This window comes from Pseudonaja textilis, chromosome 1 (assembly GCF_049901715.1).
Source record: "Pseudonaja textilis isolate UNSWEBS1 chromosome 1, rPseTex1.2, whole genome shotgun sequence".
Lineage (NCBI taxonomy): Eukaryota > Metazoa > Chordata > Lepidosauria > Squamata > Elapidae > Pseudonaja > Pseudonaja textilis.
Window position 1 is genome coordinate 91,096,290 of NC_141990.1, and position 19,937 is coordinate 91,116,226.

Here is a 19,937-nt window from a genome sequence, read left to right on the forward strand (position 1 = left end):
CAGGAACTTTATTTGTGGCATTTAGGAACCTGACAAGGCAGTATGACACACATTCTCCATTTTATCTTTCTTGCAGTGAGGGAAATGGTCTAAATGGGCTAGCTCTATTGCAATCAAATTCAGAATCACAGCAAAGGAAATATCCTTAAATGTATTTTTAATTGGTTCCCTACTGAATCACAGATAGAACTTTACTCACCAATGGTGCACACCACAATCCATTTCTGTTGAAAGGATGGCTTTTACAGAGAAAAAAATTACTATAAATGCACAACATACCTCTCCTCTCTTGTCTCCATGGAATAATTCAAACCCAAAAATACTTTGTAAGTCTATTATCTCTTAAGTAACATATCTTAAACAATTCTGTATGTATTATGAAACCCAAGCTTGTAAAACATAACTAAGATAGTGTGACTTGAAAATCTATGTGTACTCTTAGTACTCTTCCAGCTGAGCCTTAATCGTATCATGGAGTATCAGCTGACTATAATTTTTTTACAGGGAATTCTTATAAAAATTAATATTAGAAGTCAGAAAAAAGCATCCCAACCCAAATCCATCACTATTATTAAATTAAAAATACATATTTTCTTCTTTACCTAGCTAGTGTGTGCAAATACATTATCTTTTTATTATGTCCTGATATTATTTATCATACTGGACACTCAACAAGGGGGTTTAATGCAGCTCTCCAAAGGTTTAGATTTATCTAATGAAGTAAACTGTAATTATTTTTCTTTTTTTTTAAAGTAATATGAGAATTTGCTAAAAGCTTTCCATGCACATCCATATCTATCAAGAGCAACTGCTAATGTATTCTTGCAATTTTCATCTTATGACTTGTAGGAATAGAAAATGCACAATCTTATAAAAGGATGAAGCATTTTAATAAGGAATACCAGTAAATGGCTTATAACTGTTAACAGCTAAATCTTGTACTTGTACTCAAACAAATAAACAAAGTTTTGATTTTGACACCCCACTTCATAAAACCTTAATGCTTTTTTTGTTTTATCTAGTATATCCAGTATTACATTCAATATTATATATAGAATAGTAGATACAGAAGTTGGAGCTACCCAGGGCAGCAGGTGGGAGGCTACTTCTGCATGTAGAATGTCTTTATTCTCTCTTATAACCTTAAATAAGATGAATATCAGCAGAGAATTTGCAGCTCAGTTCTAACGTTCACAATAGAATCTTAGTAACGGTCTCTCTCGCTCTCGCTCTCGCTCTCCCCTTCTTTCTCTCTCCCTCCCTCCCTCTCTTTCTCTCTCTCTCTCCATCTCTCCCTCCCCCTCTCTTTCAAAGGTAATTCAACTGAATCAACTTGTTCAATAAAAGCTTTGAATCAAGTTTCTAAAGTGATGCAAATTGCCTTTGAATTCTTTTTCAGAGATTCTAGGGTAATTCTGAGACTTGGTACATTTTTCTTGCTTTGTAAAACATTATTGTAGTTTTTGTACATAAACAAAACTGGTAAGGGAAGACTGGGTTGTTATGAGTTTTCTGATATTGATATAAATAGAGGACTGAAAGTTTTATCAATTCTATGAACCCTGCTTGTTTGAATCCTGGGGGAAAACTGCTGTACCATTTATATCTCTTTCTCTTCTATTAGCAGTCTAGTCCTTTGACTCCAAGACAGATATTGAATATTTGCAAAAAAAAAAAAATGTAGATCTTCTTCCCTTGTACATGCAAGCAAATGCTAATGTGAGTGGATCTTTTATATATTCAATAAGAGAAATAATTCCCCTAGGATCCTAGTTTATTCTTGTGAATAGACCACTATTATGAACATTTAGGTGGGAGTTTGTCAGCTGCAGCAATATAGGAATAATCACAGTCATTTACATTCCATTAGACTATTAGTCTAACTAGTTCAAAACAGTTTATGCTGGCTGGGTCTAGCTCTTCAGTTTCTGACAAGACTATGCCTCTTCATACCATATTTGAAAACATCTGGATTAAAAATACGAGTTCCATATGCCAAGCATGTATCACTGAGTAGACACCAGTCGCACTGACTTTCACACTGAAAATCTTGTTAAATAGTTTCTTCTTACCACATAGTCTGGCAGCTATTAAATGAAAAATAATCAAAAAATAACTATAATATGGTGTTAAAATGTGGTAAAATGAGGCGACCGTGAATAGCTCACATTTTGTAGTGTTTGTGCTAATTAATCAGGACTTGATGATACTTCAGAATAAAATGGATGCTCAGAATCCTATGGAGAAATACAGGAGCAATTTTACCACTAAACTATAATATCCAATCTCACCTGTTTGAGAACAACCTGATTCACACTTGAAGAATTAAATTAGCTGATTTATTGATCAAATCTATGCACAGGAATCTTCTCAGACTAACAATTTGCACCTGGATGAGATCAGATGAGGTTCAAAGATATTCAGGGAGGCTCAGACTTCATCCTGTTGTGACCTTGTAAGGATTCTAGACAAAGTCCCCATTTGACTCCTCCCCCTGGTTCAGTCAGTTTCTCTCCTATAAATTTCAAGAATAAAGATTACCTGCCGTAAGTCAAGTGTGATGGTCACGTAGTGATATTCCATTCCATTTTGAATGCTAGGACTTTGCCACCATGTATTCTTGCCATCAATTGCATTTGATATGGGATGTCTCACTGTTGAACCAAGAAAAAATTAATTAGCACAAAATGAAACTCATCTTCTTTACCCTTCATTCTGTTTTCATATGAGTGCAAGTAGAACATACTACATAATATCTTAGATAAAATTATTTTTCTAAGTTTCTTATGACACAGTGCTGACTTTGCGTTGCTTTGTGATGAAATTAACTTCAATGAGTTCTTTAGAAAATGAATTAAGACAGGATTATATGGTGACACAACTTTCCTTTGTCTATCTGTAATGGGCAGAAGAAATAAACTTGAGGAACAGAAAAAAGAACTGCAACCAACACAATGGTCATATTAAAAAGAATCTGAATTGGAGTAGAAGAATAATTTGAGAAAGTTCCTCATACATGACCCTCTTTAGTTCCCAGAAAGATAAAGGAGGGAGAGGGAGGGAAGGAAAGAGGAAGCACAAATTTCTTTTACTATAATAGATACTAAAAGTAGTATTAGTTTGTGTGTCTTCAGTTTCCAAGTACATCGCTAAATGTCTTTGGAGATTGTCAGTCATCCAGGTCATGGTTGTCCCCAAAATACTTTTTCAAGACGCAACTGGACTTTCTGTTTTTTCTATGAAGATGTTTCGCTTCTCATCCAAGAAGCTTCTTTAGCAGGTTTTCAAGCTACCTTGGAGGACTGGCATTATCTCCACAACTTCCCATTTGCTTCTGCTCAGAATAATTCACTGGATTCTGATGTAATGAAATAGTCATTAATTCCAAAGGAACCTGAAACAGATTTATCAGGCACCTTCCAATGGCATCATTAGTACTCAGAAGTGATCCCTAGTGAGCTGCATCTAAGGAAACCATCTATCTGTACGATAGCTAATTTTGCTAAAAATCTATTTTTTTAAGATCAATAAGATCAATGTCTTAATATTTAATAAGAGAAAACATATATATTAAAGGTTATACAGAGATTCAAAGGAATGTTTCGTGTATAAATACACTCATATATATTATGTAGCCAAAGCAGACAATAAAGTCAAAGCACCTCTGCCTCAATCTTTTGATTAAGAGTCAAGACTTGACTCTTCAAAGAAACATGTTAAGGTTCAATGTCTATATTAACAGGGAAAACTGTTGCAATTTACAGCTCAGGAAACAAAAGAGATTGGATAGTTTATCCTGGGGATGAGATTACTTGTTCCAGCAAGACTAGCTTTTACATCATCTGAATATCTTAGTCTGTCTCCCCCTTTGGCCTCTTTCTCAGCTGAACTTGGTAGTCCATAAAAAGCACATGTTTCTCCTGAAAAGCAGACAAGAGAATATTTTAATGGATAATGGCACCAGAAAATGCCTGAGATGTTAACCTAGCTTGGTAATGAAACATTTTCAGGAAAAGGAGCAAGGTCGAAGGACACAAAGCACCATCCAACAATTGAAGAGAATTCCATAAACCAAAATTTAGTTTACAGTGAACGGGAGTATGTTTATTGTGCATTAGCTAATTTAGCAAAAGCTTATGATCATGTAAATAGAGTTAATTATGGAATACTTCACAAGCATAGTAAGGTGAGGCTACTGAATGCAACAAGGTGGACATGTGATAGAAGTAAAGCACACACAAATATATATATAAAAAAAGAATAAACAAGGTGGAGATACAAAATTCATTGCTTCAGGAATGTTTTGAGAACTGTGAATATACCAGTCTATGATTTCCTCAGACCAGAGGTGGTATTCAGCAGGTTCTGACCAGTTCTGGAGAACTGGTAGCAGAAATTTTTAGTAGTTCAGAGAACCTGCAAAACCACTTCTGACTGGAGATTTTACTGTATCCTTCCCCTGCCACACCCACCAAGTCACGCCCACAGAACTAGTAGTAAAAAACAATTGAATCCCACTATTGCCTCAAACTATACCTTCACTTTTTGGATCATGCTATTCAAGAGGAATCTGGTAAGTTTGAGGTATTCTGTAGTTTAACTAATCTTCAAATAGGCCTGTTTCATCAGGAATGTTTTATCTAAAATATCTTGAACTATTTCCCATTGCTAAACCACACCTTTAACAGGGACCTTGTAGGTCATCTAGTCCTACCCCCTGCCCAAGCATGCGACAATACATCACTTCTGACCTTGAACTAGTTCACTAGGCCATGCTCCTGAGTTTTCCAGAATTGAGGAATTTGATATATTCTTCATGAGTGGATTGAAGGGAAGAGAAAGATGGAGAAAAACAAAGTTGATTGGCTAGTACTACTGAGACCATCAAAAAAGAAAAAATGAGAAGTTTAAAGCAAAAATGGCAGTATATAATCCAGGTATGGACATGGAAGAAACAAAGATGGTTTCCAGAAACAGAAAGATATGAAGAGGTATAATGAATATTGTTGTAAAGAATATTTGCTTTTCTCTTACCGGTTTCCTTTAATTTATTTTACTCACTACTTTCCTGATTGTTATATATGTATAATTGCTTGGCATATATCTATGTTGCTTAAAGAAAATCATTACCATTGAAACCATTAAGCAAGGTTAATGTGTAAATTAATGTTTTCATATTATGTCAGTATTTCAAAACAAAAGCAATCTTTTCAAAATCATTGATAAATAAAAATGTCTGACTATAGCTGAAAACACAATTAAAACATTTGTTGGGAGAGAATCTGTTAGCTCTAAAACTGCAAATGCTCAAAAAAATGTACATAGATATCAAATGATTCAGCAGCACAAGGAAATATTAACATGTCACATGTAATAAAATTGGAGAGAGGAGTATTTTTCATTGGATTTGTTATCTCTTTTACAAAAAATCACCCCAACCCTGTTAGCTAAGAAGAAAGAAGAAAAATTACTCTTGGCACTATGTGATCTTTTTACTGCCTCTGAACTTTTTCCCCTCCAGCAATGAGCTTAAATGTATCTTGGGAGGAAAAAAAAATCAGCTGTAAATCAAGCCCAGGTCTCCAAGGTGATAGCAATAGAAGTTGTCTAATTAGAAATGTTGCTATCAATCTCCCCGCATCAAATTGATATGAGGTGCAGTCATGAAAAGAAAGAATGAGAGATGAATATACAATTAACTGTAATCCCATTACAGAAGTTTAATCTTAATTAAATTGAAACCACTGATTAATTGCTGAAATATATTTTATTACTTTTTTAAAAAGTGAGAGATAATATAAACTATACAGTGCCTTCAAGAAAGACGGGGGTAGGATCTGATAGAGCTAAAAGCTTAACATAAAGACCAGCCTCGGTGATGAATGACGAGGGAGTTAGCTTGCACACAAGCAACTCATCAAAATGTGGTCTTTAATTTGGCCTCACATATGATTAACCAGGGAGTGTGTGTTCATTTCCTTCCACCATAATTAAGGGGAGATGCACCAGATTCACAAATTCCAAGGGGACCATTTAAAGTCTGGTACATTACATGGCACTCTTATTAAAGGGCCATCTATGGTAAATAAAACAGTTCATGGTGCCAAATGAACATTTTGCAAACCTTAAAATGAAATGAGTTTGTAATGAAAGACCATGTGTTTGAATGGCTGTCTGCACTGCAGATTAACAGCAGTCAGAACTGCAGATGTGGGGTCTTGAGAGGCTGCTGAACTGATTCGTACTGGATTTTAGCTTAAAGAACCTTCAGAATTACCCCACAATTTTTTTTTTGAGGAATGATCACAGGTAAGCAACTTATAGTATTCGGTCTGGGACTTCTCCAAAAATAAAACATGGTATTTGGATATTATCTATAATATTATAAATTTTCCTACATTTTCTTTTATTCAGAATGCTTAAGAATGGTATGAAAAATGTCTTATCTGTCTCCACTTCCTTGTTTGACGGACTCCAAACATGATTCCCCAGTTTATTCTCCATTGGTGTATAAGAAAGGCCATCTGCTGATTCTCCCTGCTGGTTCCCTCCCCACCACATCCCTGTTGGTACTGTTTCTACTTATAGAATATTCTAGCCTATGTTTGATTTCTTCAGTTCCAAACTAAGGCTGGAAATAATCTGCCCCAATTTCTATTGTCACTGAAGTAACATTGCTCCCCCCCCACCTCCACTTTGACTGGGGGCAAAGAAAGACTACCATAGGGACAGGAAAAATGGGGCTTATCTCCTCTACAAATTGTGCACTCTAATGTCATCTGGAGGCCAGTAGAGCTGAAAACAAATTTCCAATTTCTGGTTTTAGTTCTATAGGGGAAAGAGTTGGCAGACTTGCTCTCATATAATCATAAGACATCCAACGTGCAGATGATATTCTACAATGGCTGTGTTCTGTTCCTGAATCAGAATCCAGCATAATTCCTAGCAATAGCACTTAGACTTATATACAGCTTCATAGTGATTTACAGCCCTCTCTAAGCAGTTTACAAAGTCAGCATATTGCCCCCAACAATCTGGGTCCTCATTTTACTGACCTCAGAAAGATGGAAGACTGAGTTAGTTTTGAGCCAGTAAGAATCGAACTACCGACATTCGGCAGAATTAGCCTGCAATACTGCATTCTAACCACTGCGTCACCATGGCTCTTGATCCAATATAATAATTTCAGCTGAGAAAAAGCATTGATGGTTTCAATGTGCATCCACACGGAGAAGGAGGTTAAGAACATGAAATAGATATAATACACTTACAGTTAGGATTCCTACTAAGCTGGTCACAGATACGGCATTGAGGGTTTCTTGCTGGCTGGCCAGGGACATGTTCCACCAGTTTACAGTACATTTCTGGACCTCTTTTACCACAGGTAGCATTTGTGGTGATGAGAGCATTATAAGCCAAGTTCAGCACTGCAGGAAACAAACCTGAAAAAAAGCAATACTAGAGTAAAATATTCATAGAAATGTTACATATTTTGGTACAGGAATTAATGAAATACTTTCTACAGCACTTTTAGAAGTCATATTGATTCAGTATGCATAGAACACACTGCAAAAATATAGTCAAACAAAATGTCACAGATTTTGCCTTTAATATAAGTAACACTGAGAAATCAAAAAGTATAGATCAATGGTTTTCCGACTTCAGGATCTATGTTAGTGTCCATTTCTGTGATCTCTCTCTCTCTCTCTCTCCCTCTCTCCTCCCTCCCTCCCTCCCCACGCTCTCATCTATCTTTCTCCATTTATCTCTCTATCATTTTTCTCTATCCAACTATCTAACCACCTCATCATGGACTCCGAACAACACACAATTAAAAACCTATACAACATGTAAAATCAGAAACAAGAAACATGAATGTAACAGAAGGAGGAACAACTATAGCCCACACAAATGGCAGACCAATTTAGTTAAGAGCTTGAAGGAAAACAATACATTTTTAAAGATGGTCTAAATGTTTTCAGGGTCAGAGCAGTCCGAATTCCAGGGGAATGCTTATTTTTAAAAAAAGATGTTATGATAAGGAAACATGGATCCCAAGTCTCATCATATGAATGGGAACTGATGGGTGTCTCCTCTGTCAGATCTTACAGGACAAAATTGTTGGGAGAGAGACAGTTCCTTAGACAGGCAGGCTCTAGGCCATGAAGGGCTTTATAGCTGATAACCAGCACCCTGAATTATTCTCAGAAGCTCACTACAAACCAGCGGCATTCATATAGAAGAAATATTGCATGAGTATGTTCCCAATACTGTGTTACTGCATTTTGAATCAGCTATAGTTTATGGGGATGCATCAAATACTTTATTTAATGTATTTATTTATTTAGTTTATCAAGCATGTATGAGAAAACAAGTATAAGTATGAACATAACATATAAACATATAAGTATAAACAGGTATAAGTATATACATAATAAATGAGTATGAATAAATGGGAACAGTAGGACAGGGATGGTAGGCATGTTGGTGTACTTTTGCACGCCCCCCCTTACAGACCTTTTAGGAATGGAGTGAGGTTCACGGTAGACAGTTTAAAGATTAAAGTTTTGGGGGTTTGAGGATGTAACAACAGAGTCGGGTAGTGAGTTCCAGGCATTGACCACTCTGTTGCTGAAGTCGTATTTTCTGCAATTGTGTTTGGAGTGGTTTACTTTGAGTTTGCATCTATTGTACTTTAAGAACCATGTCGCCATAGACACTTAGCTGAGCCAGTTTTCCTCCATCTAGATTCAAACAGTGTCCAGGCGCTGGAACACAACTTCAATTGCATCCCTTGGTGCAGAAGAGAATAGGATGAGCAGATAAATATCATAAATTTTCTGATGGTATCTGGCCTCAACAAAACATTAGCACTCTTTTCCTCTTTTCAAGCTTTTGCATTCCCAGTAGGTTCCACCTTTATTCCAACAGTTTTCTGCAGTGATTTTAACATCTGTAGTGTATTGAATTGATCAATAAGTGAAACTCTGGATTTTCTACTCAAAAACTTTAAGTTGTAAATGTGGATTGATGTTGATGTTACAGTATATTTTTAAAAACAAAATAGACTAATGAGCTAGGTATACAGAAAACAAATGAGGGGTGACATTGTTGTAGTGGTTATGTTGGACGACGTTTGGGGATATCCTGGTTCAAGCCCACTGTCATCCATAAAATCTCATAGGGCGATATTGGACCAATCACACTCTATCAGCTCAACCCTCCTTACAGAGTTATTGTGGTGCGAGGCACAATTTATACTGTCTTGAGCAACTGGTGGTAAAGTGGTATTAAGCATAAAGTAGAAGAGCAGCATCTTCTCCTTGCCATATACATGTCTCCAATCGTTCTCTGGTTTCAGCTACAAACTTTAATAGGCACAAAGTCTAACCTCATCTAAAATTGTCAGGGGTGGACTTGAATGTCTAACAGATTTTCAAATAATTTCCCGTCTTCTCCCTTGCAGAATTAATGCAATGTTATTCAGCCCATTTCTTTTAATCTGCCACCTCAGTTCCCTTGTCTGTCCCTGCAATTAACCTTTGTGTCATTTTATTACTGACCCTGTTGGTCATGGTACAGTTATCCTCTGACATTCTACATTACTGACTCCAATGCTCCCTTTAAAACTAGGTTAAACATATTACCTAAGCAAGGCACCCAATTAGTTACTAACATGTTCAATTTGTACAGCCAGTCAATCGATAGTTAGAATTTTGTCAAATTTGCAGCTTATCATATTTTTCTTGTGTTTTTAAGTTCTATATTTTACTCCTGCTGGGTTTTCCTTTTTAAAAAACACTATTACCACAACAACTCTTCACCACCATGATTTGGATATATTTATGGCTGTCTATTGTTCAGGGAGGGGTGCACAGTAAAAAGTGGGTACTGAAAGTGCAAATGAATTGTCAGTGGCTCCAGCAGCTCCCAATTGACTTACAACCTTATTATGTCTGAAGCTCTGTGGCGTGACTCACACAAAAGGCAGCAATCATTTACACATAAGGTAAAGACCCCCATCCTGCTTTCCTCTAGCTTCATCTAACGAGAACATGATATAAACACATAAAGTATTCAGGTAGAAAAAGGATTTACACCAGAAGATGTTGGAAAACATATCAAAGGAATATAAACAGAAGGTGTGAAACAGTAATAGGGAAAACAAACACCACTGTAGATTTCCTTTTCCTTTCATTTATTCCTGTTACATATTCACAATAATGTAGCATGAGGACAGAATGACTATTTAGGGACAACTAAATATTAAATGCAGATGCAATCTCCTAGTGGTATAAAACAAAATAGAAAGGAAAATCACCACACGAAAATTGGGTAATATTTTTCCTAACAACTGGATATTTTTGTTTTTGCCTAAACTTGGTAATCAAGGCATGATTATCTGAGAAAAAAGTAGTGTTTAATACAGCATAGTATCTGCTAACCTTGCTAGACATTTTAGACATGCTAGATATTCACTCTCATCTCAATATATGCATATGTGTGTAAGTATAAATACATTGATTAGTCATTTGGGACACTTTTGAAACAAAATAAAAGGGTTGTAATTGATCTGCCATAGCAGGCCATTTAAGCTCACATTACTTGTTTTAATAAACATTATGAGTAACTCTGGTTGAATATAATCCACTTAAAGTCAACCAAAAACATGGCCATAAGTGGAAAAACCAATGCCACTAAGTTTACATATTAACATGTTTCTGTACCACTGATAAAGGCAATGGTAGCATGGTAGAATTAAAGTAAACTACAAAAATATATTGACTTTGGGTTATTTAAGAAAACAAACAATCAAACCATTGTCAATCAATAGCTCTAGTTCATCTTGCAAGAATTAATATTAGTGCTGAAGTTCAGATTTACCAGTCTGGTTTGCAAGGGGACTGAGCAGTATTAATCTTTCCAGGCATGGCTATAATCCAATATTGTGCTCTTCTCCTGCTGAAATCTTGAATGTAGCATGATTGTATCCAAGTAATATGCCAGGCATGAGGAACTGTGCCCTTGAAAAGGATGTCAGGTTGCTCTTAAAGCATGTCTCACAGCAGAGATGCATCTGATATACAACTGAATATAAGAGACTTTCATGAAATTTAGTGTTGATGGCTTTGATGAAAGAGATTCATTCTTACTGCGGTCCTAATGATGTTGAGAATTGGTGCAATGTGGGAGGCAGTGAGAAGATCAACAATCACAAAATAAAACAGTTTGGTAAATCAGGTCCTGAATCAAATGTTCATCAATTGTTAAGATGAATAGTAATCTTTACTTAAAAGTTTCAGTTGGAAATATCTTTTGAGATAACTTCTTTATTTTAATTGCTTTTCCGCTAACTGCTGTGAAAAAATTGAAAATTTTAATCATAAACCATTAAAAGTCTTATAAAGGATTGTCTTGATCCTTTTCAGTCGAGGTTCAGAATAGGTATAAGAGGGGACATGGTATTGGATGATCTCTAGCCTGGGCAGGATGGGGGTTGTGCATCCATCCTTCCCTTCTTGACTTCTTGGCGGCTTTTGATAACATCAACCATGGTAGCCTTCTAAATTGGCTTGGAGAAATGTGGGTGGTCAACATGGTGTTGTGCTGGTTCACTTCCTTTCTTAGGGGTTAATTATAGTCAGTCAATGATTATGAAGAGCGGAGATCCCATCCTTGAGGTGCTGCAGGGTTCAATGTGTCTCCACTCCTATTTAGCTTGTATATATCACTGAGTGAATCATCCATTGCCATGAGATGATGTATCATTAGTACACTATAAAAGTGTGCTAAATCATTTATTAGCATGAGTTATAAACTCAAAGTATGCTGATAGCATTGAGTAAATTTAGAATAGGAAAGTCTTTGGTAACATTATTTTCTCTCCCCACTGATTGGCAGAGGAGGCCGGCTGCCTGTTCCAGGAAATGAAGTATTTATATTCCTTTTAAAAGGGAGTCGATTATCAAGAATATACTTAAAATTACACTTAAAATGGAATATCTGGTGATCCATTCGCAATAAATTGAGCTAAAATGAAATTAAAATGCTCCCCAAATAGTTAATCATATACACTTTAGAAATTACTGTATCAGTGCACTTATTTTACAAAGACATATATCCATGTACTGATGTGCTCCCATGCTTTAGTTGTGAGCAGTTTATCAAATTCAATGGGAAGAAAACACTGTTCTCCATTGTGCTAATTTGATGTCATTAATCAAGAACAATAATTTGACCCTGTAATGCAAGGGTCTTCAAACTTGGCAAATTCAAAACTTGAGGACTTCAACTCCCAGAATTCCTGAGCTAACATGACTAGAATTCTGGGAGTCGAAGTCCACAAGTCTTAAAGACAATACTTGACAAGAAGTCAGAAACAGATTTTTACCCTAATGAATTGAACTAATTGTCTCCTGCAAACAGCACTCCCCTTTCACTCCTCTTTATTCATCGTCCACCTATGGCTTTACCCCCAAGTTGACCCTTGTTCCTTAGCTGTTCTCTTCTCCTGGCACATGCGCACACTGGGAACAGGCTCCAGCTGTTCTTCTGCCCCACTGATGTCCAACTCTGAAGGCAGCTGATAACTGTCAGAGGGCCCTGGCCCCATCTCTACCTCTGACACAGAGCACTTGTCAGAGTCTTCCCCAGATTCCAGGACTGGCCCATATTTTCCCCAACCTCCTCACTGTCCAAATCTGGCTATGCTGGCCAATGGCGGGCCACAACAACACTAGCCATTTAATGGGCTCCATCCTGTACTGGGTTCCCCAGGCCTGCTGACAGAATCACATCCTCAGGGCCTTCCAAAAGACTGTTAGAGTGCAGGCCAGTCTAATTTCTGGGAGGAGGATGTTCCAGAGAGAGGCAGCCATCATGGAGAAGGCCTTTCTTCTGGGTTTCACCAAATATATCTCCTTAGGGGACAGGACGCATTCCTGGCCTCCCTGCTATAGTAGGCTGGTGGATGTGACAGGCAAGAGACAGTCCCTGAGATAACCTGGCTCCAAGCCATGAAGTGCTTTCAAGGTGACAACCAGCACCTTGAAGTGCACCCGGAAGCAAATCAACAACCTAGTCTATCCTTGTTTCTGACAGGATGATTTTGAAAGATATCCAGAAATTCTATTGTCGCTGCCCAATAGATTGTATATAAATTCTGCCACAACATACACATTTTTATGCACAGCTTTTCTGATTGGTGTAATATGGCTTATTTTTTATGAACTTACCCAGTACATTGTTTTCTGTGAAACTTTTCCAAATGCATACTTTTTTTAAAAAAATTCTTAAATACACCTTTAGACAAAGCAGTCGTGCAATGATGTGTGTATGTCACATCAGTCACATCTCTAATGTCTGAATTATTTCCTGATCCAGATAAAACCACCTCAGAGGTCTTATGGATTTGGATGGATTCCATGAGACACCTGGGGTGCTTCCTATAAATCTTGAAGGCAATTCAGTTAAATATCATGTTACCTACTGATACGTTAACCAAGCTTTTGATGAGATTGCTATTGGTTTTTCTCTTCATGCTATTCCCTTGATTTATCAAGAAAATTTGGGAACTGAAATGACAGAAGCAATGCTAGGCAAGAAGAGGAAAAGATAAGCAGTCAACCTGACTGACCATGGATACAAATTCAACTTTGAGCCTACATCATGGCAATGAGAAAGGCAAAGTGTCATTACTTCTGCTCATTTAGCGCTACATTTCCAGTTTCCTTAAAATATTATCATTGGTGTAATAATGACTAAAACACTACCAATGCTACAATTACTGCTACTTCCTATTGCAATCAGCATTCAACCCTGCCAAAAAGTAAATAAAAACTATCCCCCTGCATATCATCTCAGATTTCAAAATTCATTTTTAAACTTTGTGGGGAAATCTTAAAATTATACTAAATGTGTATCAGGTGTAGCAAAAGCAATAAAGATATGAAAAAAGCTTCTTCAGAAGAGTTATAAAGTACTGTCTTTTGTAGGTTAACACAATGCTGGAATATGGCAACACAATGAGTAAGCATATAAAAACAATGAGGCGAAACAAACATATTGTTGCAGTCAAGGATAATTTCCTATAGTACCCCATGGAGAATAATTTAATATCCTCAATCCACCATGGAAAACAACATGTTTATACAGCCAGAAAATAAGTTCCATTTGTAGGTATAACCGCCTGGACCCAGCAATAGTATGGGCAGAGTGGAAAATATGAAGTTGTTTGTTCAGAGATAAAGAAAATACAATATTACACCCTTTCAGTTGAATCATTCCTAAAGCGTTAACATCTAGTGCATCTTTTCTTGTTTAAAAGAGGGCTAACACATTTCTATTCTTAGGTGTGAGTGCTTTTACTCACTGATCACTATATTAAAAATTCTTCATCTTTAAGACTGTGCATCCCTCCACTCCTCCAGTCTTTCAGCTATATTTCTCCTCTGATATGTTTATTTTCTCCTCTTCTTGTTATCAGTGTCTCTATGCACATAAACACTCACACAGACATTCATTAGATTTCTACTATTTTCCAGCTAAATGATATCCAAAACCCTACCCTGCCTCTGATATTGAACTTACATAAACTGACATTTTGGCACCACTTTCATTATGACAGAAATAAAGGCTGTGCCAAGAGGGATTTTCATCAAGGATGCCCACTTTGTTTACAGCAGGTATGAAGTAGATCTGATCCACTACATATTGCTGGAAGTCAGTTCCCATCAGTCTCAGTAAGTATTACCAATATAGTACTCAGAGTTGATAGGAATAGTGTTCCGCATAGCTGTTTTCACTTATTTTTATAAACAAGCTTAGACATTCTATACAGAGTATTTCTTTTTTGTAGCAGTGGAACAGAGGTACAGCTGTTGAAATGTGCTGCTTAATTCCTTCTTTGCTAACCTGGTTCTTGATCATTCCACTGAAACCAGAACATTTTATAATGCAATAACTATTTGTTTGCTTCTCCAACCCCACATGTGTTGAGGATCAGTTGTGTTGAGAGCTCAGAAACAGATGGCTGTCAGAAAAGCAGTGACAACATAACATGGATAAGAACTAATAAACAAATGCATCTTGGTGAATAGTACAGAAGTCCTGCCTATAAATGCCAACAGACAGCTGGCTTGAAAACACTGTCACGCTATACTGAACACTACATGTTTATTTTAATATTGATGAGTATTTGATGGTTATCATTTTAGCCAGCACCTTTCTGGATTAAGTTTTACTTGTCTTTCAAGGATCTTAAATTAAATACTCTGTTCCATTAATTTGTCTTAGAAAAAGAATGCGTGGATTTATATTATATTAATGTTGAAACAAAAAAAAAAGGTGACATAGCAATAACAGCAGCAAAATCCACATACTGTATTCTAATATAATTCAGATATTCTAAAAAGGAAATATTTTTCTCCTAAGTATATTTTGGAAGATTCTAGGCCTGATTTCAGTTTATTAGTAGGACTGATTAATGATTATTTTAAATTGTATTTAAGGTTCCCAGAAACCTTAAATTATCTATTTTATCTATTATATTTCCTCATTATTTTGGACACATTATCTTATCTTCACTCTATACATTTTTTTATATTATTGTCCTGGACACAGTCAGCCCAAAGCTTTAAATATCTTCAACAGCATTGTAGCCTAAATCCTCTAATCCCACCAATACTGGGTACAATTGAAAATATCATTTCCCTCCATTTTATACATATTTAATTCTTTCCCAAATAGAGGAAGCCAATAAATCCATAAATAAAGAAACATTAAAAAAATACTCATTTGCTGTCAATAGCAGCAAGTTCAAATCTACTCTAGCACTCTAGCTCTCACCTTGGAGCAGTTTCATTATACAGTATGTTCATTCAGAATAGGGTGTTCCCATCTTATTTTGAATGAATGACCTGAAATAAATGAATGGTCTATCTTCTGAAAGTGTGATAGTTATACTGACTGCCTCCCCTCCCCCTAAGTCCTTACCTATGGATTAAACATTTTGTCTTGTCTTTGACAGGTTCACTATATAGTATTCAAATCATTGGAAGGTTGATGAGTTGCAGCTTTATTTTTTCGATGCCATAAGGACATCTTCTACAATGAAAAATTTTCTATACCATCAACTATAGATTGCTCTAACAGAAAATTACATGTTAATAAATTTAGGTATCTAGGTTGAAGAGGAAATCTAAATTTAAATACTAAAGAATATTAGACATCTGAGTTGAGACATCTAAGGTATCTTGAATTTATATTAACACACACTGATGATATCTTAAGCCTAAATATCAATTTAATTTTGTTTTTCCTTTTGCATTGCATTTTCCAGTCAACTTTTTCTGTTGCTTAACATCTGCAAATCTATTATCATTTTTGTATAATTAAAAAGTTCATCTATTACTTATCTGTCATAAAAAAACAAAAAACATTTTGCAAGTATAAGTCTTACATTTCATTGGCTATTTTGAACTACATTTTTGTTTGTTTATTCCTGCTTGTATTGGGTTTTTTTTGTACATATTTATCTTGGAAATATAGTTGAACTTTTAAAAAAGTTATCATAGATAAATTCATTGAAATTATCTATAGAGTAGTTTGAGGAGGAGAGAGATTAATTTTTGCCAGAGAACTGTGACTGATAACATGGGACATCCCTTGAAGGTCTTCATGAAAGACTAAGGATAAAAGACGCTAAGACACTTCCTATAGTTTTGCTCTGCTTGACAAAGACCTCCTTTGTTTCTGCTTCATAGTCACTCTAAAAAAAATCTCTCTAAATTATGAAATCTCTACAGATCAAGTTCATTATGTTTTGGGGCTTTATTTTAGTACTGAAAGTATCTTGGTTGCTTCTACTTATAGTCTGGAATCTGACGATAAGAAATTTTTTGTACTGATCGTGGTATCCTTCTGAACAATAAGTTGCTGAATTGAGATGGAAGGTTATGGCATTTTGGTGGGTTATTTCCAGAATGTATAAAAGGAAATACTGTTTCAGCCCTTATAAATTTATACTGTGAGATTCCATGGAGTTTTATCTTGTTTATTATTCTTTTCAACATCAGCGTAAAGCTTTGGGGAGGGGGGGAGAACATCTAGGGAATTTCTGTTAAATCTCTTTCTCTAGTACTTCCTCTAGATATTTGTTAATGCTGTATTCACTAGGGCTGTACAACACTTCAGATGGTGATTTGATCAGAATGAGGTTTAGCTAAATCATATCAAGTCTTTGAATCAATTTAAGGTGTCAAAACGAATCAGGTACCCTCAAAGCACTTTGGAGAGATTTCAAAGGCAGTTCAAAGATTGGTTGTGCTGTCTGGCTTTATTATAGCTTTAATTTTTATATATAAAAGAAAACAGAGCTAGCATTAAGTACTGTGGCTAGTTCTCTAATATTTACATGAACAGCTAGCCAATGAGTTTTATCACCTCTGCAAACCCTGCATATTTAAATGCTGTTCTGCTGATTATGGATTTATCTGCACTGCTCCAATGCCTTGCAGTCAGAATGGATAGGCAACTACTTCTGGACAATAAAAGCAGACATCATCTATTAATCCCTCACTTAAATTCAAAGTGACCAAATTTGACAATCGGACAATGTAAATGGATTCTCTGTGCCTTTAAATGATTAAAATATTGCAGCATTGGAAAGATAAATGTATGAGTCCATTTATTCAATGGATTGAAGACTTGACTGCAATTGACACTTATGAGTGGATTACGTATAGATACAGACTTTGTATAAATAAGTATAATGAAATATGGGACCCATTTATACAGAATACAGTAGGTTAAAAATACTTGGGTATATGTATTAGAAATATATAGTATTTGAATATTTGCATTAGACATGAGTATATAGAATTGTAACTGTTTATTATTGTAATTACATTAATTTTCTCTTTTTTCTTTGTTGTATTTCTTTCACCTTTTGTATTAAAGCACTTTTTTGTGTTCTTTTTTTTTCTCCTTTTGACAATGCATATCACCATCACTGTTCCTTTTGTCTTTGGCTCTTTTTTGTGTGTTATTCATTAAAAAGCAATAAAAAAATATTTTTTTAAAAAAAAAAGGTCAAAGTGACCTCAGGCCATGTTTCTCTTTTCTACTTCAAAAGTATACTTTTCCCCGTTATAGTGCTTTGAGTGCCCCTGTCCATGAGGGCCAGAATTCCTCCGTTTGCTGCAAGTTAACCTCAACAGTTCATTGGTTAGTTTGCAGAGAAAGAAACTTCATATTCTTTATATCATATTGTATTACACATGAATTAGTGATAGCAACATATGTACTTCGCAGACTTTAATTGTTGTGCAAGCAGTTTTAGAAATGTTGCTAGAATTTCTTGCAGACAAGAAAAGGAAGCAGTAAGGGCATAAACAAGTATTTAAACGTTTGCACGGTTTTTGAAAGTTTTTATTTTTAAGTTGACCTTGATATTTCTTTGTAGGTTCCTTTTTTGGCTGATCTGAAGGTTGCTGAGCTGTCCTTTCCTTATCCCTGCTGTTTAAAAAAGGTGCAGAGTAAACATTTCAAAAATAATTGCAATGAAACCCTTGAAGCGATCTGGCTGAAACTTTGCAATTTAATGTCCTCTGCAGGGTCTACATTCTTACTATTTTTTTCCTATTCTTCAAACAATGAAAGCTGCAGGTGGCTTGAATTTGAACAGCCAGTCCTCACTTAATGAATGCCCTGTTTAGCAACTGTTCAAACTTACTAAGATATTGAAAAAATAGCTTTCCAACCAGTCCTTGTACTTATGACTGTTACAGCAACCTGTGGTCAAGTGATCACCATTTGTGCACTTCATAGTTGACTTCCAACAAGGACAGTCAACAAGAACCCTATTCCAATTTTTACATTTGCCCTCTGTGGAATGTGTAGTATATAAGGAAGCTGTTCTTGTTTAAATTTGACTAGATTTATATTATGACTAAAGCTGTCCATTTTACTAGCATTAGATGTTTTCCAATTTTCATCTCCCAATTTGACATCATTGGTGAGGTTCTTCTTTTCCAATGTTGTACCAAATTTGTTCCTGAAAACAAATTTACCTCTTCATACTCTTCATTAAATATGAACTTCTTCCATTTAAAACAATACACATTTGGACCCAAGTATATTTTCAGCATAATGCTGTTTTCTGAAAATCTGTATCTTTTGTATCTGTATCGTTTGTTGTATAATGTAATTTATTACCGTCTTTTCAGGAGGACCTGAATCGCTCACTGACTGGGTCAAAACGTTATACAATAACACAAGCAGCCAAGCGCAATGCCCAGCTGGTCTCAGACTCCCAGTGACAGTTGGGGTACACCAAAGCTCTGCACTGTCACCACTTTTGTTTATACTGGTCATGGATACCATCACGCATGACCTGCAACAGAACACATCCTGAACAATGCTCCATGCTGATGGTGTTATGCTTGCTTTCACCACCAAAGATGAACTACAGCAGCAAGTTCAAACATGGAATGATCGCCTCAACCATTTCAGACTCTGCCTCAACATCAAGAAAACTGAGTACTTAGAGGCTGTCACCACCCCGACACACTTCAAATCAATGGAGAAAACCTAAAGAAGGTGGACATATTTCAGTACCTGGGATTCCATCTCCAAGGTATTGGCGACATCAGTGGTGAGGTGCATGCAAGGATGAATGCACCCTGAATGTGTTGGCGAGAACTCACTGGTGTGTTATGTAACAGATGAATGCCGACTCAATTCTAAGATTTACAAGACAACCATCTGCCCTATTGCACTGTATGGAATTGAATGCTGGACAGCAACAACAGGGACCGAAAGCTATCTCCATGTCATGGAAATGAGAATGCTCCATTGGATATTGGGAATCTCTCTTCTTGACCACATCACTATTGACATTTGGTGTAGCACAAATTATAAAGATGAGAGAAGGCTGG

The 19,937-nt window shown here is 36.1% G+C and overlaps 1 protein-coding gene across 1 annotated transcript in view; it reads right to left on the reverse strand.

The window, feature by feature from the left end:
• LAMA2 (laminin subunit alpha 2) overlaps window positions 1-19,937 on the reverse strand; it is a 432,393-nt gene that overhangs the window by 337,861 nt on the left and 74,595 nt on the right. Inside the window, exons 2-3 of the mRNA XM_087941278.1 lie at window positions 7,272-7,442; window positions 2,542-2,654 (exon numbers count right to left, since the gene is read on the reverse strand). Of these exons, the coding sequence (XP_087797404.1) occupies window positions 2,542-2,654; window positions 7,272-7,442 (284 nt within the window). The remainder of the gene's footprint in view (window positions 1-2,541; window positions 2,655-7,271; window positions 7,443-19,937) is intronic.